Consider the following 25,924-nt stretch of genomic DNA (forward strand, 5'->3'; position numbering starts at 1 on the left):
TTTTTTGGGCGGTTCCCCAATAAAAGATTTTTATAAAAAATATACTCCCTCCGTCCTAAAATTATAGTCCATCTTTTCTTTTTGGTTTGTCCCAAAATAATAGTCCACTTATAAAAATAAATAACATTTTTACCAAAATACCCCCTCATTATTACTTAACCAACTAAGCATTTAATGAAACATTAAATGCAAAGTAAGGACAAAACTGTCATTTTATTAAATAAAGTTAATGGTAATTAATGTTTTTCTTAATATGTGTATTTTTTGTCTGTAGACAATAATATTGGGACGGAGGGAGTATAATTTTGGACACTCATAATATGAGTGTCCATCGTAATTCGTGTGCATTTTTTTTTTTTCTAGTTTTTTTACTAAATAGCATTAAATTTAAATCAAATTTTATTATTTTCTGAAGCAGCTTTGCATTAAATATAAAGCAAATTTTACTATTTTCTGGAAGCATTTTTTAATTAATCTTACTTCGAATAAATAATTATGGAATTTCAACCTCATTTTTTTCCATTGCATATGGAATAAAACGATAGAGTGTTTATGATTAGACGTGAATGAACGATATAAGATATATACCAATCTTATGAGTAAACGCGAAGCCCATGATTAATGGGTGATGGCGCATGGTGGAAGAAATCAGTACACACAGGCCCCACACACACATACACATGCGATAAACGCCATTGTTGTTAGAGCCTGTCATCATTAAATAGCTTGGCCCTCCGATTCCCCATCCTTGTTCTCTGCTGACTTCCCTTTCACCACATTTGCTATTAATAGATCAACCATACAACATTAGTTTGTGTGCAGGTGTGTGAAAATGGAAAATGAAGGTGTCGGTGGAGTGGTTGAAGAGAAGAAAGTTTTGAAGATTAGATCGAAGGAAGAAGCTAAGTATTGGACAGATGCTTATCCTATTGGCAATGGGCGTCTTGGTGGAATGGTTTGGGGTGGTGTTACTTCTGAAACTATTAATCTCAATGGTACGAACACTACACTCTCAACTTTAATACCTGTTTAATTGATATCATCTATTCAAACTTCTTCAAATCAATTATGGTTTGGTCAAATATCTGTTGAAATTTGCATATTGGAATTTTGGATATATTGTCTCATAAGTTGCATCATAATTTGGGTGCACATGAACCGAGCTATTCGGATCGACTCATAAAAAGTTTGACCAAGCTCGAGTTAAACGAGTCGAGCCGAGCTCGACTTTAATTTCAGACTCATTTATTAAACAAGCTTGAGCCCGAGTTTCATCTGTTGAATTCGATCAGGCCCACGAACCTAAAAGAGTCTATACTTACTTATATAATAGATTATTTATAATTCGTGGAAACCATACTTACAAAATTAACTAAACATTCATTAAACTTTATGGAAAATCTCAAAATTATTAATCAATTATTTTAAATAAGTTATTAAATAAGAGATATTTTTTAGTTATATAAAATTATAACCGTTGATTTAAACAAATAATATTTCTAATGTTATTAATTTAATGTAATTCGAGTGATAAATTTATATTTTGAAATTTAAAATGGAGAATCGATAGGTTGACAAGTGGCATAACATTAATTAGGACACTTAATAGAATGACACATGACAAAAAGAAAATTGACAAGTGGCATAACATTAATTAGGAGACTTAATAGGATGACACATGACAAAAAGAAAATAAATCTATTCTTTTATTATAATAGAAATTTTCATTTTTTAAATTTGTATATTAAATTATAATTAAATAAGTAAATATTAAATATCAAATAATGACAAATGAGCTTCATATTTAACTATTAACCGAACCGAGCTTAACAATTTTAAATACTCCATGAGCCGAGTTTTAACTTTGAAAACTAAGCTTGAAACGAGCCAAACTTGAGCTCAAGCCCATGAATTTTAAATGTGCAAAGCTCTAGCTCGACTCGACTCATTTACACCGCTAATGTTCGTAATGAGATTTCGAATATGGATAATTTTTGATTTGGTGATTCAGTTATTATACATGATTTGATTAGTAAATTAGGTTTTTTAAAAACTAATTGACATAATTCATTGATAACATCGTAAAGTTTTTTCCATAAATATAAAAATATACCTTTAGTATATTTGCCGTTAAAATGATATTTTATTTAATAAATAATTTACAACTTAAATAACATTTCCTTTTAGTTGAGCAGCTTTAAATTTAATCATGGGTATCTAAAAGACAACGAATACATTCATATAAAAAACGTTTGTCTTGCGTTATCAACATTTTTTCATTATCAATAGAAAATTTAATTTAGATTTGAAATGATTTGAGAATGATTAGGCTTTTTTTTATATCGTAAGATTGTTTTATTTAGGATTTATCGATGATTTTAGATAAAACTTCATAAATGGCCCTTGTGGTTTTGATAAATCTGGGTTTTATCCCTTAACTTCAAAAACTTCATGAAAGGTCTTTGTTGTTTTTAATTGTTGTGGTTTTTAATTTCTATCGTAGTTAGTCTATCACCTATATAAAAAGACTTTTATATCGTTTTTAATTTGTTTTGTATTTTCTTTTGACTAATTTACAGTTACAAGAAAAAAAATTAATAAAAACACTTACCACATCCTATCCTACCCCTTGCCTTTCTTTTTTCGGTTACAAGAAAAAAAATTAATAAAAATACTTACCCCATCATATCCTACCCCTTTCCTTTCTTTTTTCGGTTACAAGAAAAAAAAATTAATAAAAATACTTACCCCATCCTATCCTACCCCTTGCCTTTCTTTTTTCGGTTGACGACACCCAAGACAAAACCAAAAGTTAAAATCTCCCACAAATCACTTGAAATACCTTTGATTATAAGCTTTTTAATTAAAATAAAATGTTAAAAGTTCATAATATCGAATGGAGTTTTTAAGTTAAAAGGTAAAAACTTCCAAAAGATTTTAAAAACTTCATGAACAAATTATCCTGTATATATAAATTTAATATAAAATGTAATATTGAGCTGGAAGATTAATTATAAATGCGATAAAATGATAAGTGATGTTTATTTTATAAAAGAAATGTTTATTTAAGATTACTCTTATGGGGAGTGGACTCGGGGATCTGCAGCCGCTGAGTCAACTCGTTATTACGTTAAACACCGGCCTTCGAGCTCGGGATGCTGAGTTCGGCGAGCCAACACTGGTTGGAGAGAGAGAGAGAGAGAGAGAGAGAGAGAGAGAGAGAGAGAGAGAGAGACTTCTCTTCACTCTCTTCTTCTACTCCACAGGCCCCACTCCCACTTTTCCCGACTCGGTAATGCATTGAGTGGAGAGTTGTTTGGTTGAAATGGAGCTCGATGAATTGTAAATTTGTTTGTGCAGATGATACACTGTGGACACGAAGTCCAGGTAACTACACAAATCCAGATGCCCCAAAAGCACTATCCGAGGTCCGAAAACTTGTGGATGACGGAAACTACGCCGAAGCTACTACTGCCGCCGTCGAATTATCCGGCGAACCCTCCGCCGTATGCTTCTTCATTTACTTTTTTAATTAATACACAAACTTTCCTTCCATTTATAACTTGAATGTAAATACAATCTAATCTCTCTTCTCTTTCTCCCTCAGGCGTACCAGCTTGTGGGTGATATCAATCTCGAATTCGACAACACTGCTGCTGCCTACGACGCGACAACGTATCAACGAGAGCTTGACCTAAACACCGCTACAGTAAAAGTCGGGTACTCCATTGGAGAAGTTGAATTCACGAGGGAATATTTCGCCTCATTCCCTGATCAACTCATCGTCTCCAAATTTTCTGCAAACAAATCAGGCTCTTTGTCTTTCACTGTATCCCTTAATAGCCAGCTACCTCATCGTTCATCTGTGAATGCTCAAAATCAGATCGTTATGGAAAGAGCCGAAAATGACGATAACTCTGAGTCAATTAAGTTTTCTGCTATCCTTGATTTGCGAATTAGCGATGGAATCGGCACCATAACTGTTACAGAAGACAACAAAATTAAGGTCGTAGGATGTGATTGGGGTGTCATACTTTTAGCTGCATCATCTTCATTTGAAAGCCCTTTCGCTAAGCCTTCTGATTCAACGAAAAACCCTACATCTGAGGCTTTGAATACTTTAAACTCGGTCAAGGATTTTTCATATGAACAACTTTACACTCGTCACTTGGATGATTATCAGAAACTTTTTCATCGTGTCTCGATTGATCTTTCGAAAACCGATTCATCAAAAGATGTGACAGAAAACATGGTGGCAACATCAGAGAGGGTGAAATCTTTCAAAACAGATGAAGATCCTTCGTTGATTGAGTTGCTATTCCAATACGGTCGTTATCTGCTTATTTCATGTTCAAGACCTGGAACTCAGCCTGCAAACCTTCAGGGTATATGGAATGATAAAGTCACACCACCATGGGAGTAAGCTATTCCATTCCGAATCCGACCTTTCTGTTTACAAAATGGAAATTAAAACCATTTTTAATGTCTTATATATATTTTCAGTGGTGCACCTCACTTGAACATCAATCTTCAAATGAATTACTGGCCTTCACTTTCCTGCAACCTCCATGAATGCCAAGAGCCTTTGTTCGACTACATTGAATCACTTTCTGTAAACGGAACCAAAACCGCAACAGTAAGACGACTTTGAACTTTCTTATATTCTTATTAAAAAAGCGCCAAAATAGTAAATGACTATTTTACCCCTATGTTAAAGGTAAACTACGAGACAAACGGGTGGGTTGCACACCAGGTATCGGATATATGGGCCAAAACATCACCTGATCGAGGTGAAGCTGTGTGGGCTTTATGGCCCATGGGTGGAGCATGGCTTTGTACCCATTTATGGGAACATTATACTTATACAATGAACAAAGTAAGACCCTCGGGTTTTTTTTTTTTTTTTTTATCTTCACATATATTAATATATATGCTGACTTTGGTTGAAAAAAAATAGAATTTTTTAGCAACAAAAGCATACCCGTTGCTAGAAGGATGTGTTTCTTTTCTTTTAGACTGGTTGATTGAAGGGAAAGAAGGGTTTCTTCAAACTAACCCATCAACTTCACCGGAACATATGTTCACTACACCTGATGGTAAACCGGCTAGTGTCAGCTATTCAACCACCATGGACATGTCGATCATTCAAGAAGTCTTTTCTGCAATTGTATCTGCTGCTCAGGTATAACACGGTACAACTTATTCTGTCATGTCATGGATTGTACTGTGTGACAAATGAATGATTGGAAACAAACAGGTTTTGGGAAAAGCTGAAGATGATTTGATCAAGAAAGTTGTCGAAGCTCAAGGGAGACTTGAGCCAACAAAAATTGGTAAAGATGGTTCGATTATGGAATGGGCAGAGGATTTTGAGGATCCAGATGTGCATCATCGCCATATTTCACACCTATTTGGGCTGTTTCCCGGGCATACAATAACTGTTGAGAAAACTCCGGATCTATGTACAGCTGCTGATGTCACTCTTAATAAAAGAGGTGCTACTATATCACATTTTATGTTGAACTAATCACCAAAAAAAAAAGAACAAAAAATAGGAACAAAAATAGGAAGGTCATATCATAATATCATAATAAAATGATCATTTTTTCCACATTTATCACAAAATACCAACTTATTTAGCGGGAAAAAAAGTTTTTTTTTTGTAATATTTATTGCAAATTGACATAATTTTTTGCAATGATATAATTTTGGTTTCTCCTAGAAAGATTGTGGGTTTAAGTCTTTAATTGAAAAAAAAAAACCATGTTTAAAGAAACTACATGTATGATTCAAAATATAATCATGTTATGTTTGTAAAAATTGAAAATATAATCTTATAGTATTATAAATTGATAAAAATCAAACGTGATTCAACATTTTTATTTAAAAAGGAGAGGAGGGTCCCGGATGGTCAACTACGTGGAAAGCGGCTTCGTGGGCCCGACTTCACAACAGCGACCACGCATACCGAATGGTCAAACATTTGTTTGACTTGGTTGACCCTGAAAACGAAGCCAACTATGAAGGTGGACTCTATAGTAATTTATTCACCGCACATCCACCTTTCCAAATTGATGGCAACTTAGGGTAATTACAAATTACCATATTTTACATGTGTTTGACAAATAATCTGTAATTAATAAACTGTTGAATGGATAAATGATGTCTGTCTCGAGATAATGAAACTATACTTGTTGATGTACAGTTTCAGTGCGGCTATAGCAGAGATGGTGATCCAAAGCACCATGAACGATATTTACTTGCTTCCGGCACTTCCTAGAGATAAATGGGGGAGTGGATGGGTGAAAGGTCTGAAGGCTCGTGGGAATGTAACTGTGAGTGTTTCATGGAATGATGGAGGTTTGAATGGGTTCAAACTTTGGTCCCCAAATGACAACAATTTAGAGGCGATGGAAAGTGAAAGTGTAACAAAAACTATACATTACAATGAAATGAGTGTCGTGGCAAAAATGTTGAAAGGAAAAGTATATACTTTTGATAAGGAGCTACAATTCATAAAGACGGATTGAATTCTTTGTTAGATTCATCAAGTATTTTCTATAAATAAATAGTATATATGTTCAATTTGACAAGTATCTAATAATATGTATTTGTGTTTATATGTTATATGGTTTATGGCTTTTAAAAGTTGTATAAATCATATTGCACATGTATTTGGATGGTTAACACATACATGAGAATGGCTATGTCTCACATATTTGAGTAAATGCTATTATGGTTCTTAAACCATGGGAATGGGATAAGGTGCACGTCATTGTTTTAAACTTCTAGTTACTTACGTTTTGTTTTTAATATATGTGTCTTTTATCAAATGTTTATTTGTTTATTTTAGGGAAAATGACTTATGAGGGTAATTAACTGTTGTCATTGTACTTATTTGGTCACTTTTCTTTTTTTTGTATCTCGTTTACCATTGAACTTGTTGTAGGTGTTCACAGAAACCATTGAAACCGGCTATTGAAGGTTTCCGGCAATTTCTTATCTCCGGCGACTCTCCGGTCGTCTTCTCTGGCGAGCCTCCGGCAAAAATGAGTTTTTCCGGCGGACTTTTCTCAACTGCCATCCAAGCGGCACCCACCGTCGGTGCTACTGCTTAGCTTTTTCCACCCTCCCCTCTCTCCTTCTTGTCGATTTGCTGCCAGAAAAACGAAGAAGGGACGAGGCAACAAGCCACCTGCTACCTCCTCCTACCATCACCGAAACCCACCTGCCACATCCCTTTTGTCGCCGGTAAACCACCATCACCACCTCCTGCTGCTTGCTGCTGCTGTAAGTCATCCATCCGAGACCCAAGGATCGGTCGGAAAACTCATTTTTGCCGGAGGCTCGCCGGAGAAGACGACCGGAGAGTCGCCGGAGATAAGAAACTGTCTAAAACCTTCAATAGCCGGTTTCAATGGTTTCTGACTTTCTGTGAACACCTACAACAAGTTTAATGGTATATCAGATACAAAAAAAAAAAAAAAAAAAAAAAAAAAAAAAAAGACCAAATGAATACAAAGGCAATAGTTAATTACCCACATAAGTCATTTTCCCTTCATTTTATGATATGAACTTATGAACTTAGTCGGCGACATTCCACCAATGTAAGAGACACTTCACCTCATTGAAACCTTCCTTCCTCAAGACTTTAGGCAAGTTAGCAATAAGGTTCATGTCCCTTACGCAACATAAAATAGAGGCAGCAGCGTCCACGACCAATAGGACTTCAAGATCGAGGCTTTTTCATCTAGAGCAATATAATCATCGTTAGACTACCTTCTCTTTTCATGTTTTGGAGTTACTCCCCCAAACCATGCCCACATAGGATTCATTCCCCTGCTTCTCAACATTTTGTGTGAACTTTACAACATTAGGACCGTTCTTGCCTTTGTTACCCACCCATACCGGCTTTTGCATTATCTTCGACCTCTCAAATCGAACAAATGACACCCAAAATTGTCAATCAATCTATTCTTATCTTTTAACTCATAAAAATTGAATGAAAGAAAATTTCTAACCCATCTTTGATCGTTTCAAAGAAATGTATACAACCAATCTGATTCCATATTGCTTGTGTTCGAATCAATCTTTTGTGACCACTACTAGAAAAAAGAGGGATTTTCTACTTATATTTTCAATGAAAAAAAATTATCGGGATTTTCTACTTATATTTTTGCCTACATGGCAGTGTGGCGAAATGATGGAGTGTGACACTACTCCCTCCAGCCTTATAGACAAAAGATATACATCACGAAAAACTACATCATTACTCTATAGAAATTTGTCTCTAAAAAACACAAATCACAATAAGGTATTTTGTGTTGTGATCACGAAAAACTACATGTTTTTCAATCCAACAGAATATTGTGATCTGTAGTTTTGCCAATATTACAAATATGTATGTGAACAACATCAACATAATATCATCTAGGGAGGCATTTTTTTGTCATTTCTGCCACCGGGTGAGATTTATTTCCAGTCAACCATTTTTCAAATGGATGACTCTCTCTCTCTCTCTCTCTATATATATATATATATATATATATATATATATATATATATATATATATATATATATATATATATAATTTTCAGGAGTAATGAACACCTAACAAATGATTCCCAACATGCAAATCTTACCTAGAAAATAAGTGTGTTACTAAACACCCGCTAAATCATTCCTATTATCTAAATTATACAAAGGAACAAAAAACAATCAAATAAACAAATAAAGCAAAAAAGATAAAAGCAAAAGGAAAAACAAAAAGGCAAAAAAAATCTAAATCTAAAATAAAAGGTGTTTGGGTAATTAATGGGGATGAATTTTGTAAAATAAATTAAAAAAGGAAAAAAGTTGATGAGTAATTGATGGGGATGAATTTGGTAAAATAAATTTAAAAGAAAATGTCGATCGGTTAAAGTTGAAACAAAATTTTATTTGATTTACATTAGTTATGGTGTATTTGGTAACTTATGAGTTTTTTTATAAAAAGTTTCAAATAAAAAATCTTAGTTTATCTTTTAAAATGATAAATCTGCACAAATGGTCTCTGTGGTTAGCTGAAAATTGTCACTTTGGTCCAAAAAAGTTTGGACTAACACCAGAGGTCTAAACTTTTTATTTTGTTGCAAATTTGATCCAATTTGCTTTGAACTTTTTTATAATGACGATTTTACCCTTAACTTTTACTTTTTCAATTTTATTTATGTATTTAAATATTTGACTGGTTAAAAAAATAAAAAGAATTTAAAAGAAAAGACAAAACTCTCTCTCTCTCTCTCTCTCTCTATCTATCTATCTATCTCTCTCTCTCTCTCTCTCTCTCTCTCTCTCCATAAACAACCACTTCCTTTTCTCTCTCTCATTTTCTTTTCTTCCCCTTGTTGTTGCTTCATTTCCTAACCACCGGCGACACCAAGAAATACCCCAACACCATCGAGGACCACCTTGCTCCACCACGTCACCACCGCAACTGCCCACCACCCTCTACTCCCCCACTTCCTTTACCGATCAAACCCAACCCAACTCCCTTCCCTTCTCTTCGTTCTCGCCGGAAGGAAAGCAAAACAGGAGGCATCAAGGGTAGCAACGAGGACGAACCGAGAATAGGGGTGGTGCTGAATAGATCTGAAAAATCGATCAAACTTCAACTAATGATCTGAATAAATCTGAAAAACAAATATGAATAGATCTGAAAATCGAGCCACATATTTGTTGTAATCGACAGTGGGGCTCGACGCAAGAATATAAAGAGGTAGAGAGAGAGAGAGAGAGAGAGAGAGAGAGAGAGATAGTGGTAGTGGCTTACCAATGGCAGAAAATGGTGGTGGTGTCAAGAGGTTGATGGTGTCCGACGGGATTCCACAGCAGCGGCGACGGAGGGCGGCGATGGCAGCCCTGCTGCTTTTACTTTCCTATTCCGACGGGTTTGACGAGAGGGGAGGAGAAGGAAAGGGTTGTGGGTGGTGGGTTGATCGGCGATGGCAGGAGGGTAGATGGGTGGTGGCAGCGGTGATTTTTCGGTGGTCCCTGTTGGTTTTTCGGTAGCCTCATTATCGGTGGCTGGTTATCGGAACTCCTTACAGCAGTTCAGTGGTGGCTATGGGTGGTCCTTGGTGGCTGCTAGTCACGGTCCAAGGTGAAAGGTGGAGGTTGGTGATGTTTGTTCTAACAATGGTGGAAGTGTGTGGATTTAAGGTGATCGTGGGTATTAGTCCAAGAACAACAAACAAGAATATGTTCTCTTTCACTTTATAATTTATGCAATTTCTTGTCATACCAAAAGCAATCCTCTACACTAACCCAACGAGAGAGAGAGAGATTTTTATTTTTATTTTTATTTTCTTGTTTTAGAGAGAGAAATTATTTTTATTTTTATTTTCTTGTTTTTTTTTAAATCAGAAAATCAGAAAAAGAAATAAGAAAAAAGAGAAAAAGAGAAAATCATATTAACAGGGGCAAATCCGTCATTTTGAAAATAATCAGAACAGATTGGACCAAATACGCAACAAAATAAAAGTTTTGGACCACTGGTGCTAGTCCAAACCTTTTTGGACCAAAATGGCATTTTTCGACATATCACAGGGACCATTTGTGCAGTTTTGTCTTTAGAAATTGTTTTCTTTCCCTTTAGTAGGAGACGATTCAAAAAGTTTTGCTTATTATGTTCTAGTCATATTAAAAGAAAGTACAACTATTTATTATTCTATCGTTTTGTGTGCACGGAATCTAGTGGGGAAACTTGCCGACATACAAAAGTCTAGGGACCAAACCTAAAAACATGGCAATATATAAAAGTTAAGGGATGGAAATTGTTGTTGTTCAAATTTAAAAAAGGTAAAATTGATATTTTTACAAAGTAAAAGGGTGGAAAATGTCATTCTACAATGTAAGGGATGGAAAGTATATTCTACAAAGTAAAGGGCTACAAATTACAAATACAAAAGCCTAAAGACCAAATATCCCAATATATAAAAAAATACCAAAACATGAAATAACAAAGCAATTTGTAGCCAAAATATTACATAACAAACTATGATGAAATTATAAAAACACAAAACTATATTATTCGAATTGCTAATAAATTATATAACAACAATAGGATAGCTTTTCAATTTGTTTGTTTATGAGTTTCATCATTTTTGTTTTTATATTTATGTTGTGGTTTATATAAGTTGTTTATTTTCAATTTGTTGAAAACCATAAAACATATCGGAAAAAAAACTGATGACAAAATTTTGTTGATTAACAATTTGTTTAAAATTGTTTATGCATTTTGTTTAAAAATCTCAATTGAAAAATTGTTTTTATTTGTAAATGCTCCCCAAAGGATCCTTTAAAGATGGACAAAGTTTGGGTTTTATTGTCATAACTAGGGAGGAGCTTCCGAACCGGACCGGTTCGGAACCGGAACCATTTTTCCTATATTATAACAACTGGGAATCGGACCGCCGGTTCTAACATCGGTTCCGGTTCCGGTCTCGGTTTTTCGGTTATTTTTCAAATTAAAACCGGTTGAAATATTATAGATGATATGTTATCTTCCGGAGCTTGTAAATGATTCAATATTTAACTAAATTATGACTGTTTACATTCTAAATTGAAATACAAATACTAAATTACATGATGAAAAAAAATCAAGTAATTCCGACTTCATATGAGTGAGTTATGCGCATTTTAAAAGCGGGACATATTCCAAAAAAAATGTTGAAAGAGAAAATACGCAACATTGATATGTTGTCTTCCGAGGTCTATAACTTATTCAAACTCTATCCAAAATATGTGTTTTTATAGTCTAAAATGAAGTACAAACACCAAATTACATGCTGGAAAAAAAATTAAGTAATTTCGATGTGATATGAATAAGTTATGCACATTTAAAAAATGGGACAGATTCAAAAAAACAAAAAAAAAAAATTGAAATCGAAAAAACGCAGCATCGGTATTCTTTCTTTCGGGGCATGTGTCTGATTCAATATCTAACCAAAACATATGTTTGTACAGTCAAAAATAAATTACAAACTCCAAATTACATGTTGGAAAAAAAATCAAATAATTCCAACTTCATATGAGTGAGTTATACACATTTTAAAAAACGGGAAAATTTTATCAAACCGGGACCGGTTTTATAAAATGGAGAACCGGTAACCGGACCTTGTTACCAATTTCGGTTCCGGTTCCGGTTCCGGCGGTCCTAATGTTCATCGCTAGTCATAACCTATTGGTGGTAACGATGGCATATCGATTTTGAGAAAGGCAAGGTACTGACATTTTGAAGATTCATAGGTTAGTTTATACGTTAGCTCTCTCTCTCTCTCTCTCTCTCTCTTACACACACCTTTGAAAAATGTAATATTTTCAAATTTTATTTATTTATTTATTTTTATCTTTTTACAATTATAAATACTCACCGCTATTTTTTCAAAAACCACACATTTCTTCAGTTTCATTCAATCTTTCTTCAATCTCATTCATTTTCTCTCTAATTCAGTTCCAATTTTATCCAATTATATTCTAAATAGATTATCCTAGCAAATCCAAACAAAGTTGTTTTAACCAAAGACATAACTGACCAAACAAAACCACTTCACAAGATTTTTTTTTCATTTTTGTTTTAGAAACCTAAACCTAAACTACCCACGATACAAACACTATCAACAACAATATAACTCATTCTCGATTCAACAATCTTACAACCAATTTCGTCTTTCGCCAGAAAATCGGTTATATGCAATATAATCAATCAATTCGAGAAACTTCTTGTAATTTTGTGAAATGCAAAACCTAGAATCTGAAGAATCTAGCGACGAACCCGCTCTTGTCCAAAATGAACAAACAAGCGATGAACCCGAACCCATCGTTGAGACCGTACATGCTTATATAAAATGGAAAAAGTTAAAGAAATGGACAGAAAAAACAAAAGGTGACGTTGGCTAAGGCGTATATCAACGTTTCTGAAGATACGAAGAGGTGGCTTTGGCTAAAGCTCAGTTGGAAGGTTCAGATCGTATAAGGCACCAAATGAACTCCAAATGGAAGGATCTCCAAAAAAAAATATAACGATTTTAAATACATCTTCAACCAAAAAATTAAACGGTGTGGCCAGCGGGAGATCCACGGTTGATGTTTTAAAATCGAGACAAATTGAGTATCAAGGGCTTTATAAAATATAATTATTTTCACATGAAGCAGGTTGGGATATTTGAAACGCCGCGCCATATGGTTATGTGTTAGATAAGTCGGTGAAGACTCTCTGCCTCCATCCAAAAGAACAAAACATCTTCATCCAACGCCTACACCACCTCTTCAGATGCATAATTCTCACCCGGATTCGGCCAAGACCTGGAAGTGGTTCATTTTGTTGACTTACCACCTCAAAGACAACGGAAAGGGAAAAATTGGCATCAATATCCTCACAACCACCAGAAATAATTGTTCTCGTCAATGAAATCGTTGACATCCCTACTATAAGCAAAGTGGAGACGGAATAGGAAAAATATCAAGATGAAAAATTGTGCATGATGCAAGAAACCGAGCAAGGGAAAGTTGCACTCTTGGAGCGTGGGATAGTGGCGCAAGATATGCATTTTTTAAATCTACATGACCATTTGACTGGATGTTTGTTGTGATCGATGCTTGAGAAGAAACGTCAAATTGTTGAAAAATATGGTTGAGATTTTTAGAATTGCATTTTAAGATTTTAATTATTGTTTTTGAATTTTAATTGTCATTTTATCTTTTTACTTTTTATTTGTATTAGTTTATGTGTTATAAAAAAATATTATATTTACTTTTATTTTTAATATAGTTTAAAATTAATAGAAGTTTAATTTAGAAAAAAAAAATTGAATGGGTTGAAAGGAATATGAAAATATGAGAAAAGATGTGTTTTTGTTTGTTGTAGGTTGAAGAATAAAAATTAAAAAACAAAAAGACATAAAAAGTAATATAGCATGATGAGGGAAATGAATTATAAATAACAAAAAAAATGGACTTTTTCTACCCTAACATCCTATCCAAAATTTGTAGTAAATATACAAAAAAAAAAAAAAAAAAAAAAAAAAAAAAAAAAAAAAAAGTTGAATTAGAACTAGAGGTTAAAAGGGGACATCAACTATTCATCTGTGAATTGAATAGTGTTATGTCACCGTTTCAATAAAGATAGGATGATTCGTTTCCTGTTTTCATGTAACTTTGCTTATTATAATACATTTATTATGAGAAAATACAAAGATTATCTTTTAACATTGAAATAGTATCAAGCATAAAAACGAATAAACAAAAAAAATGTCTTAGAAAACAGAAAAAGTTTTCAGATGGATGAATTTTTTATATGTCATTATGTTGGTACTAAGTCTTTTTTTACTGTATTTTTAACGGTAATTAACAATTGCTTTCTTGTATTCGAAAAAATACAAATCTATTTACCGGTCTCAACAACAATACGAGAGTTACTTGTAGACACACCTCAGTAGGCCCGATATACAACTTGCCAATCCAACCAAATATTTACAGCTTAGGTTAAAATTTTCTACCTATTTAATTAAATACAAATATTAGATTTTTATTTTTATTTTTTTAACGGCAAATCCAATCTACTCTTAAACTACATCAGCTACACCAGATCAAACAACTTTTTGTAATAACAATTATTAATATTTATATTCTTTTAGATTTCAATTCTTTAAAATCATTTTAACTTTTTTGAACTAATCGCAACTTGAATAAAATAACTAACTATTACTAAATAGAACTTAATAGAAGACTAAATACACCAAAGGTGTGGTATACGAAATTGTTATTAGATTATTATAAATTCTATAGATCTACACATCTCCAAAGGATGCCTTTATATCTTTAAAAAGCTCATTAACAATAAAATTTGATTTTTCATTTTTATAATATGTTAAAAGATTATAAAAAAGAATATTGGTTTACAAATAAGATTATTTATTATAAAAAAAATGCAATAGTAAGTTTAGATATAAAAAAGGTAAAAGAATAAAAAAATACACAAATTAAAAAGGGAAAACACTAAGGAAAAAATATTCCTTTTATGTCTGGCTTGGAACCAAAAACGCAACAAAAACAAACTATATAACTGTCCCAATTTAAATAAATAAAAAAAAAGATTATTTATTATAAAAAAGAATATTGGTTTACAAATAAGATTATTTATTATAAAAAAAATGCAATAGTAAGTTTAGATATAAAAAAGGTAAAAGAATAAAAAAAATACACAAATTAGAAAGGGAAAACACTAAGGAAAAAATATTACTTTTATGTCTAGCTTGCACCCCACCTACACCCCCAAGGACCATTCGTCTAATTTACTCTCAATATTAATTATTTGGATTTGTAACTTATTAAGTGGATGTAATCCTTATACCAACCATCTAGCGCTCTAGCAACATATCATATTATCTAATTTCCATTTCATATGATGCTTTTGCTAACCAATGATAGTTACTACAAGAATGGTCATTTTAAAGAAACATATATTCATTAAAATTAGAATGTGATTATATAAAAATTGCTCATGACGATCTTTATTTTTCAACATAATATTCAAAGGAGGAGAATGTTAGATATTTAGTTACTCTTAGTGTGCTAGTTAACCAAGACTGAAGTGACAAACGAACCCCTTGTATGTTGGAAAGGCCAAAGCACCCTATTACTATCACATGTAACTTTTTCACATACCTATCTATGTTTCTATGATGTTGAATGGATCCACCATCAACCTCATAAAAAAGTTATCGAAAGAAACGCTTTTGTATGAACAATGAACAAAAAAAAACAATCCCTTTTACATGGGTATTATTAATCTTTTACGAGAGAACAAAAAGGTTAAAAGCATTCTCTTTTTAAAGACTTTACTAATAAAGGAAATATCGTTGATATGCTTTTTCCAAGTTGACTAATATTATATAATGGAATATTACTATATCTAGTCATTACCTTTTAAAACAAAATATTATGTACATTACTGTAGAAAATCTTTTCATAAACCCCACCACATATCTCAAAGCAATTTATAGACGCATACACTTAAACATTATTGCAAACACATGATAGTGGAGAAACTATATGCCTATTAATAACACTTATCATTACCCCACCTTGGTCCATCCGATGACACTCGAGATCTTGAGAACCCAGCAATAGATCCTAATGCTGATTGGTGGGTTCCATATTTATTCTTAGGCTTTCAATAAAGAATACATATATATTAATGTCGACGATGTTTTTATTATTGTTAATCAAGATTTTATATTATTTAACAAGACCATAGGTATAGCTGGAGTAATAAGACAATAAATAGTACGGGTAAAAAAAAATAATGGCAGACACTCCAAATAACTTTCAAGATATTTGACATGACTTCGGTTGGAAACATCTATTGATTGTTGATCATCAATTATATACATTTTTGGCAACCCACAGAAAGAGAGCCATTAAAGTAAAGTATGACAAGGACATTGTATGACAAGATGCACAATATGTCCAAAACTATTGCCTAGGACAATTTTGTCTTCACGTCTTTGAACAAACCATATATATATATATATATATATATATATATATATATATATATATATATATATATATATATATATATATATATAGACTTAATGACCGATAAATTGTTATTTAGTCTAATTCAAATGGTTTATTTGTTCTATTATAAATATTTTATTCAAACAATATCATTACTTATTCATCGGAGACCCTAAGTGTCAGCAAGATGATATTATTAAAATAATCGTGTTAACTGTTTTTTTTTTTTTTTTTTTTTGTAGTGGCAAGCAACTTAACAGGATGATGACACAAAAATGTCACATCTCAAACATCTCAAACACCAACTTACAAGGTTATAAAAAATACTTGGTGGGTGTGTGTGTGAGAGAGAGAGAGGGTTTGTGTTGCCCCTATTAAAATAGATTGTTTTCCTTGTATTTTATTTCCTCTATATGATCTAAGGCCTACACTACTCTACACAAATCTTATCTCCCAAAAAGAGGCCTAAATTCGAATATGAATCCCATAGATGAAGTAAAGAATTGGCTGAATCTTAACGTGGGACAAAACTTTGAAGATTCTTATCCAAGTTCAAAACCAATCTCAGTGAAGATATGCCACTTCTGCAAGAGGAAGTTCTACAGCCCACAAGCACTTGGGGGTCATCAAAATGCTCACAAAAGGGAGAGAGATGCAGCAAGAAGATACCACTCACTTAACATGGACACTAAGTTCCCAATTCATCGAGCACTTGGTGTGCATACACACTCGCTTCCAAATGAACCAACCACAAACAAAGGGGGGCAAATAATGGTAACAGTGGGTGAGTATGGAGCAACATGGGTGAATGGTGAAGAGGGTTTAATGTGGCCTGGGAGTTTTTATTTGGATTCACAAATGGTGGCTTCTCAGCCATCGGATCAACTCTCACTTGATTTAACCCTCAAGTTGTGATTTTGGTAATCTACTTTATGTATGTATAAACTTTGTTGATTAGGTTCATTTAAGTTGTGTATGTGCTTCTTGTGATGATTTTGTTGCGAGTGTGTATGGGTTTTTTAAGTTTATATATATATAGCTAATGCGGAAGTTAAATGAAAAAGGAAGTGGATATATCATATATATCATATACATAATACATCAACAGATTTATGATAATCACTTACTTGTCCAGAAAGCATAGATATATATATATATATATATATATATATATATATATATATTATGATTATCACACAGCAATTGATTTTATAAAAGTTGAGATTACTGAAAATAAATAAAGTAAAGCTCACAGTTACAGAGTATCAGGGATTTTAAGCTTTTGGGTGTTGTGAAAGACAATGGGAAGCCTTTGACTGATGATGTTTGGATCGTTGTATGAGGCAGAATCAGAAGGATATCCTTTCTGCACATTTTTATTGATTATCTTAGAACTAAATTCAATAATAAATCATAAGCTTAAAGTTGCATAATTATATTTAAATAGCAAACAGAAAAAAAAAATACATATAATATATAAAGTATGCATAGAAACAACATCATAACTAAACTTAAAAAAATTTCTAACAAGTTTCCAATCAATAATTCCCATGTTTGTCTTTAAAAGAAATTATGGTGAAATTAGTTGCTAGAGATTTGCCCAATTAATATTTAGGGTAAACTGAAAATTCAATCCCTGTGGTTAGTGATTTTTGGTCCATAGCTGGAGCTCATTTAGTTCTTCAATTGAAATTCAATAAACTCCTCTCTCATTTGAAATCAAATTTGTATTCTGATTTTCTATTTATATCAGTTTGTAGATATTAGTTTTAACATCTATGTCTCTGTTTTATGAATTTCGTCTTCCAGCTTAACAGAGTTATTGCATCTACTAAGGGTTTGTAATGTTTGATTCCAGGGATAAAGATTATGAAACTGGGTTTTGATTACGAATCTAAATATATTTTGTATTAAGTTTAGATTGGATTTTTGGGATTTTGGTGGAAATTGTTTGATTTAGGGCTCTTGAGAAGGGCGATGAAGAAGATGAAAGAGACAAAGACAAAATGGTCATTTTGACAAATTTAACAGCTAGGCTGTTAAAATTGACAATCCAAGAACATTAAAAAAAATGAAACCTAGAACTAGGGACCAAATTTGAAAAAAGATTCCTTTTTGGATCTATACTAAAAAAAAAAATCACCATCCACAGGGACCAAATTTTCAATTTACTTGCCATTTACAAGATGATATATTATAATGCTGACTTTGCCTTTATTTAGAAAAAAGCAAATGTGATGCTTTCTTTCCATTTTAAATTATTAAGATTCTCTTAGAAAAAAACATTGACCATTAAGTTTGAGAGAGTGAAAAGGGGCTTACAGAAGCAAGTGCCTTAAATGTAGTTTCCCTCCAGCAAATCTCTCGAATGATGACTGGATTTGAAATCTCATTAAAAGTGCAAAAGACACGAGTATCCCTCAATCTCATTAGGGCACCATCAACTCTAAGCTGTAACAACAGATACACATACATGAATATTATTATTATAAAATTAAAAATTGCACCAACATATTAAATTATTATTATTCAAAGGGAAGTCAACTCACCCAGAAACGTAAGAGAAGAAACCAACAACTAGGCATCACTCTCTACAAAAAGCAAGAAAAATAAAAACACACGTCAAAGTAAATGAAGGTTAAAAGGATTAGCTGAATAAAAATTTAAGATTTTTTTTTTACCACTTTCACAGTTAAAAAGGAGACTCCACTATCAGCCAATTCATCTTCATATAAAATCACCTCATCATAAAAGAGAATAGGCTCTTTTTTTGATGCAAGTGCAACCACATTAATTTCTTCATCACAATCCTCCCATTTTAGACAACCATTCTTTTCCTCACTATCACTGCCAGTCTGATCATCATCCAAAATATTTTATTAAAAAGTTGTAATTTATTAAATCACCATCAAATGATTTCATATAGATAAAAAAAAATAATAACTCAATAATTACCTCGACAGTTTCACTTCCAGAATAAGGTGTGGTGAAAGTGTAATCATAGTTCAGAATCACCTGCTGAAAGGGTTTGCTGAAAAACAAAATAAAAAATTAAAATTTGAGATTCGATGGAACTCTACATCTTGTAAATTGCTAGGTGCTAGTTGATAAAAATTAACCTTTGGTAAAAACTAGCTGATAAGCATAAGCTAGCTCAGAAATGTAAAATGACATAAAAGGGTACATAACTAGAATTTAAAATATGTATTGCACAAGTTTAAACACCAACCACCTAGACAAACGGCCCAAACATTCATCATAAACGTAATTCATATTATTACTTCAGTTAAAGTATTTCAGTAATTAACATTAGCTTAATTAATTTATATATATATATATATATATATATATATATATATATATATATATATATATGTTAGTAACCTACTTCAATTGACTACAGAAAATGTCAAGGATCAATAGTTAAATGCTAAGGCCTAAGAGGGTTGTTGATGTTTTATTTCCCATAGTTAAAATATCACAAAGAGAATAGGTTCTAGTGATGAATTTATATGCAAACAAGTATTTATGTATAATCATTTTTTTTATATTTGTTCAAATGGATGTCTAAGTTACACAAAATATACGTGATATGATGTAAATAGTATATTTTAAAAAAATTGATCCGGATGTTTACAAAATTCAAACATAATCTTTTAAAAAACGTATGATCAATAAAACTTACGACATGGTATCATTTCAATTTTTATACTTATTTCATTTTAATCAAAAATCACAATTAATAAAGGGTATATTTGGGAGAATTCAAAAAAAGCTCCATATACTCGATTGTTAAAGAAAAAATCTTTGGACATAAAGAAAAGGGGGAACCTAGTATTATTGCTAGGTAGGCTAGTAATGACAATAGAGTACATTGGTATGTTTAGTTTTTCTTCAAAAACTAATCAAGCACTAATTGTAATTATACTCTATAAATGAACACAAACTTATAATTCCAATGTATTTTCATGTAAATTTATCCCGAATGCTCACACATGGTACTAGAGTTCTAGTTTTTTTATCTGCTCCTCAACTTTTATATATTGTCCTGCTTCTCTTGTACACAATGTTTTCAATTGCTTCATGTGATAATGGCATTATTCCAGTATGTTACTGACTAAATAACTAAAAATTAAGAAGAAGGCTGAAGATAAAGTGTATAACCTTCTGAATTTCCAGTGTGCAGCTGCAGGTACTTCAACTGGGGGTAGGGCTTCCTTCTTCCAGCCAAGTAAAGCATCAAAAGCATTGAAGTGGATTTGTGTGCCACTGCTCACGTGCTTAAGAACCAAACAACTGTCCCCAAACATCATCTCTGGCAAGTGGGTTGTCTCAAGCTTTTCTTCCCACCTGCAAAAGGTTTTGGAAAACAGTATCCATAACTTATCAGGAATGAAAATATAGTTTCATAATATAGAGTGTTCTTCATAACTTGCAAGTGGCTACACACAAATTATTTTATTGCAAATCTACCAATTCAGAATTACAATTCATGTGTCAACTTAATATCTATAACTTGTGTCAGTCGCCCTACTTAAATTTAAAAAGATATGTAGATGCAAATCTAGGTTTTCATTTATTTCGTTTTTCCATTTTTTTGGGAGAAGGAGGGAGGGGAGAGGGCGCTGGTATTGGGGATTACATTTCCTTATGAGTCAAAAACATGACAGCCAAATGCCAACACGTCAATCCAAATTATTGGATATGTATCCAAGTTTTGTATGCCAAACCAGGTTTATATTGCACCTAAGGCCCTTCTTTGTCAAATCTCAGGAAAATAGCTAGTCAATCCAAGTTTATAACATTTTGATTTGTCCAAACTCAATCATAATTCAGAAAACAGTTCCTTACGACCTCATGTAAGATCAATACAAGTACTCGATCACTCTCCCAATTCCTAAGAATTCCAAGCTTTATTAAACAGATTATACTAAGACCTTCCAGAACATCGCCGAACAAATTACATATTATAACGTTATAACAACAACGTAATTCGCGGAATTCAACTCTTATTCAATGTGCTTTAAATAAAAAAATCGATTGTTTAACAATTTTAACACAAATCCGAAGTAAAACCCTAAGTCAATTGGCTTATTGGACTACAATTGAAGTAAGAGAGAGAGAGAGAGAGAGAGAGAGAGAGAGAGAGAGTACGATTGTAGGTTGAGGGAGGTGAGGATTGAACGGTTGCTAGACTCGATCTCCCAGCCATGAATGCGGAGTCCTCTACGTCCGTCCGGTAGAAGCTCAGCTCCGGCGGCTTTTACCTCTTTCTCGTCCGCTTCCCACTCCATCTTTGTATGTGAGTCGGAGTCGTAGGTGGTGTTTGCAGAAAAATTGAGATTTGCACTCAACCCACGCCAACTATAGCATCTAGGTTTGAATGATACCTTCTTCCCATTTTACTATTTCAGTTAATGTAATGGACGAATGATCAAATTATTTTTCATATGATCTTTTTATATTTTTGAAAACTTCAAATTTGGTTTTTTTTTTAATTTGACTTATTAAGGTAACTAAGTATGTTCACATATGGGTAATATTGTTTTTTTTACTCATTTACCCAACTAACTTTTTTCAGTCGTTCACAAATAACCAACATTACCGGTTACTACCTGTTTTAGTCGGTTGCATTGATTTAGCTCAGTTAAAACACATTACGTGGCCATTACACCCTTTTCTCATTTAATTAGGGTTCGTCATCGTCAGTTTGGGACAAGCTCCAAAAACACACCCAGATTACCTTCTGTGAGAAATCAATCGATATAGCAAATCGACGATTATGGTTTGGAATTGAAGGTACGAATTGAAGTCGACTGTTAACATGGCATCCTCATCTATAGGTATGTATGTATCTGTAGATTTTCATTACAATGGAATGTTTTCGCCAAAACCATTAGTGTACTTAGACCCCGTAAAAACAAGTGTGCGTGATGTGGATTTTGGGGGATTTATGTATAAAGAGTTTCTTTTGTGGCTTACGAAATTAACCAAATGAGCCTGTGATAATGTCTACTATTGTATTAGAAAGGAAAGCTTGTGTGAGGGTATTAGAAGAATCGACAGTGATGTTGATTATTGGGAGTTTGTGGAAATTGTTTATAGTCTTGAGAGTGAGTTAGATGTGTGCATTGACCACCAAACTGAACCAATTCTTGATTGGGCTGATAACGAGTTGTTAGCAGATGGTAAAGGGTATGAGATGGATGAAGAGGATGACAAGGATTCTGAACTTTCAGAGACAATGGAATATGAACGTGAATGTGATGAAGAGGTCCATACTTTTGATAAAACTGTTGGAGACCCATTCTTGGGCAAACTTTCAAGACATATAAGTGATGAGGATGAAGAGGAAGCAAACACTGGAAAATATAAGGATGTTGTGTTCCATGTTCATAATAAGAATCAAGAATGGTAGCAAATGGTGCCAGTTTTGGGTATGAAGTTTTCTAACCCATTGGAATTGAAGTTGTGTGTCACCAACTATGCAGTCAAAAAATGGATAGGATTTATGGTATGAAAAAAGTGATCATCAAAGGTTATTGGTAAAATGTTGTAAAGGTAAGACAAATAAGAAGAATAAAGGTTGTCCCTTTAGGTTGTGGGCAACCTGGATGACCAGTGAAAAATCATTCCAGATTAAATCTCTAAATGATAGGCATAATTGTGCAAGAGTCTTCAAATTTGGGTCCATTGTTACCTATAAATGGATAGGGAATCATTTCATGAATCAGATACTTCCGAAACCAAAGATGCGTATAAGGAAGTTGAAAGCTAAAGTCAACAAGAAATTTAATTTGATTGCAAGTGTTGGACAATGCAGAAATGCAAGGAAGTACACATTTCAGGAGATAGAGGGTTCTTTAAAAGAACATTATGCAAAAACATGGAGCTATGGAGAAGAGATAAAAAGGACTAACCCTGGATCAACAGTGAAGATGGATGTAGATGGCATGCCTAATGGAACCACTTATTTCTCAAAGTTTTATGTATGTTTCAAGAGATTGAAAGATGGATGGGTTGAAGGTTGTAGGAGGGTAATTGGACTAGATGGTTGCTTCCTAAAGGGAATATGCAGAGGTCAGTTGCTTTCTGCTATAGGTAGATATGCAAACAACCATATATATCCTATTGTTTGGGCTGTTGTATCAGTGGAAAGTAAAGAAACATGGAAGTGGTTTATTGACCTTCTAATTGAGGACCTTGGAATGGGAGTTGGGCATGGACTAACCTTAATATCAGACCAACACAAAGTAATCAATTTCTATTTTTTCCATCTTTATTTGAGCTTATGTTTTTTTTATGTTGTTTATGTTTTGTGTTTATTACTAACAGGGATTACTTGAGGTTGTGAAGGAAAGGGTTCCAGCAGCAGAGCATATGTAATGTACTAGGCACATATGTGCTAACTTCATGAAAAGGTTTAAGGGTAAACTGTTTAGAAAGCTTTTCTGGTATGTTGTTGCATCTACTACCCCTACAAAATTTGAGCAACATATGAATGAAATTAAGAAATTAGAACCACTAGCTTATGATCATTTGATGGAAAGGGACCCTAAAACTTGGAGTAAAGCATTTTCTCATACTGATAGGGCTTGTGATGCATATGAAAATGGTATATCTGAGAGTTTTAACTCAATCATTGAAGCTATCAGGAAGAGACCACTAATCACCATGTTAGAAGAAATTCGAATTTATGTGATGGAGAGGCTTTATAGACAGAAGATTAAAGGGAAATCTTGGGATTTAACCATATGTCCTTCCATTAGAATGAAGTTTTCCAAGCTTACGGATCTTCAAAGGTAAGTGCTTAAATATGTTTTGTCCTTATATTGTCCTTATATATGTTTGTCCTTTAACATATGTTTGTCCTCATATATGTTTGTCCTTCATTATGTGTATGTGGACAGGTTTTGGAAAGTTATACCATCTGGTTATCAACAACATGAAGTCAGACTTGGGTATGATGCATATGTTGTGGACCTTGGTAGCAGGACATGTGCCTATAGAACTTGGCAGTTAACAAGTTACCCTTGTGTGCATAGGTATGCTTGCATTGCAAGCCTCAACAGGGATGTAGAGGAGTATGTGTCACCATGGTTTACCACAGCAATGTTCTTAAACTGTTATAGGTATACCATTAACCCACTCAATGGTAGTGACATGTGGCCTCATATAGACTACATCAAGCCATTTCCCCTCAAAAGGAGAAGGCTACCAGGAAGACCATCAACAAAAAGAAAAAGGGATCAGATTGAGAGGGAAAACCAAGGAAAAAAGCATTCATTCACAAAAAGAGGTAGTGTGATGAAATGCAGCATATGTAGGGAAAGTGGGCATAATAGAACAACATGTCCTCAAAAACCAATTGAGGAATCATCAGATCCAACTTCAAATAAAAAGAAATCCAAGAAAGCCGGTATGTTTGATATATATATATATATATATATATATATATATATATATATATATATATATCTTGTATAACTTAACATATTTGGCATAACTTAACTTTTCAAGTATTGCAAAACAGGTAAAGTGACGGTTGCATTGGCACATGAAGTTGATATAGAAAGTGACAGTGAAGTTGAAATGGAACCTGATAGTGAAGTGGAGTCTTTTAATGTTGAATTTGAAGATGATGTTATTCAGGAACAAGCTCAAGCTCAACCTGAAGATGAAGCTGAAGTGCAACCTGAAGTTCAAGCTGAAGTGCAACCTGAAGTTCAAGCTGAAGTGCAAGTTCAAGTTGAAGATGATAACCAAATTGCAGTTCAAGATCAAGTGGAAGAGATTATGCAAGAAGTGACAGCTTTTCAAGTTGTAGTGGGACAGAGGGCAAGGAAACCTTCAGAAAGAATTACAAAACTTAAGATAAGAAAGAAGTGGGAGGGGAAACAGGGAAGCAGTGGTGACAATCCGTATGAGATGGAATAGCTTGTGGGCCCCCGCCCTGGGGTATATTTCAACCCAAATATATCACAGTGGGCCTCGCACTGTGGTATATTTCAACCCCTCATGTCATATTGGGCCCCGCCCTAGGCTGTGTTTCAACCCGATCACAACATGTATCACACAACAACTATCATACTACATAACCAGATAATGGGCCGTCCTTGGTGCCTTCGAACCGTAATACCGGGAAGAGACTCACCTCGGTCTGCTGATAAGTACTAACTGTTTGGCTACCGATCCAAAAATTTCACACTATATATATATATATATATATATATATATATATATATATATATATATATATATATATATATATATATATATATATTACTCTAATTAGAATTATGGCACGAACCCAATCATGGGCCCAAAATCCCTAAGTCCAAACTCTTCAAATAAGGCCCA

The 25,924-nt window shown here is 33.3% G+C and overlaps 3 protein-coding genes across 3 annotated transcripts; 2 read left to right on the forward strand and 1 right to left on the reverse strand.

Annotated features, from left to right (window-relative positions):
- Positions 1–740: 740 nt before the first annotated feature.
- Positions 741–6,593, forward strand: LOC145115405 (alpha-L-fucosidase 2-like). Its single transcript, XM_079051697.1, has 9 exons — positions 741–995; positions 3,361–3,506; positions 3,608–4,419; positions 4,504–4,636; positions 4,718–4,876; positions 4,958–5,182; positions 5,258–5,495; positions 5,892–6,087; positions 6,206–6,593. Exons 1-9 carry the CDS (start codon positions 833–835, stop codon positions 6,528–6,530), a joined length of 2,397 nt encoding a protein of 798 aa, XP_078907823.1. The 5' UTR covers positions 741–832; the 3' UTR covers positions 6,531–6,593.
- A 10,448-nt stretch (positions 6,594–17,041) lies between these two features.
- On the forward strand, positions 17,042–17,479 carry LOC145113173 (zinc finger protein 7-like). Its single transcript, XM_079049294.1, has one exon. It carries the CDS (start codon positions 17,042–17,044, stop codon positions 17,477–17,479), a length of 438 nt encoding a protein of 145 aa, XP_078905420.1.
- A 136-nt stretch (positions 17,480–17,615) lies between these two features.
- Positions 17,616–21,970, reverse strand: LOC145115408 (TIP41-like family protein). Its single transcript, XM_079051702.1, has 7 exons — positions 21,719–21,970; positions 20,729–20,914; positions 19,520–19,595; positions 19,246–19,419; positions 19,114–19,155; positions 18,887–19,015; positions 17,616–17,930 (listed from the first exon to the last, which is right to left on the reverse strand). Exons 1-7 carry the CDS (start codon positions 21,856–21,858, stop codon positions 17,820–17,822), a joined length of 858 nt encoding a protein of 285 aa, XP_078907828.1. The 5' UTR covers positions 21,859–21,970; the 3' UTR covers positions 17,616–17,819.
- Positions 21,971–25,924: the final 3,954 nt, after the last annotated feature.

This window comes from Lactuca virosa, chromosome 5 (genome assembly GCF_052849685.1).
Source record: "Lactuca virosa cultivar CGN04683 chromosome 5, Lactuca_virosa_CGN04683_v6, whole genome shotgun sequence".
Lineage (NCBI taxonomy): Eukaryota > Viridiplantae > Streptophyta > Magnoliopsida > Asterales > Asteraceae > Lactuca > Lactuca virosa.

Coding starts and splice junctions, on each gene's coding strand:
- LOC145115405 (XM_079051697.1), top strand. CDS start 833: ATGGAAAATGAAGGTGTCGGTGGAGTGGTTGAAGAGAAGAAAGTTTTG. Junction 3,507..3,607: donor TATCCGGCGAACCCTCCGCC/GTATGCTTCTTC, acceptor TTTCTCCCTCAG/GCGTACCAGCTTGTGGGTGA. Junction 4,877..4,957: donor ATACTTATACAATGAACAAA/GTAAGACCCTCG, acceptor GAAAAAAAATAG/AATTTTTTAGCAACAAAAGC.
- LOC145113173 (XM_079049294.1), top strand. CDS start 17,042: ATGAATCCCATAGATGAAGTAAAGAATTGGCTGAATCTTAACGTGGGA.
- LOC145115408 (XM_079051702.1), bottom strand. CDS start 21,858: ATGGAGTGGGAAGCGGACGAGAAAGAGGTAAAAGCCGCCGGAGCTGAG. Junction 19,420..19,519: donor CTGGAAGTGAAACTGTCGAG/GTAATTATTGAG, acceptor GATGATGATCAG/ACTGGCAGTGATAGTGAGGA. Junction 19,016..19,113: donor TTCTTCTCTTACGTTTCTGG/GTGAGTTGACTT, acceptor CTGTTGTTACAG/CTTAGAGTTGATGGTGCCCT.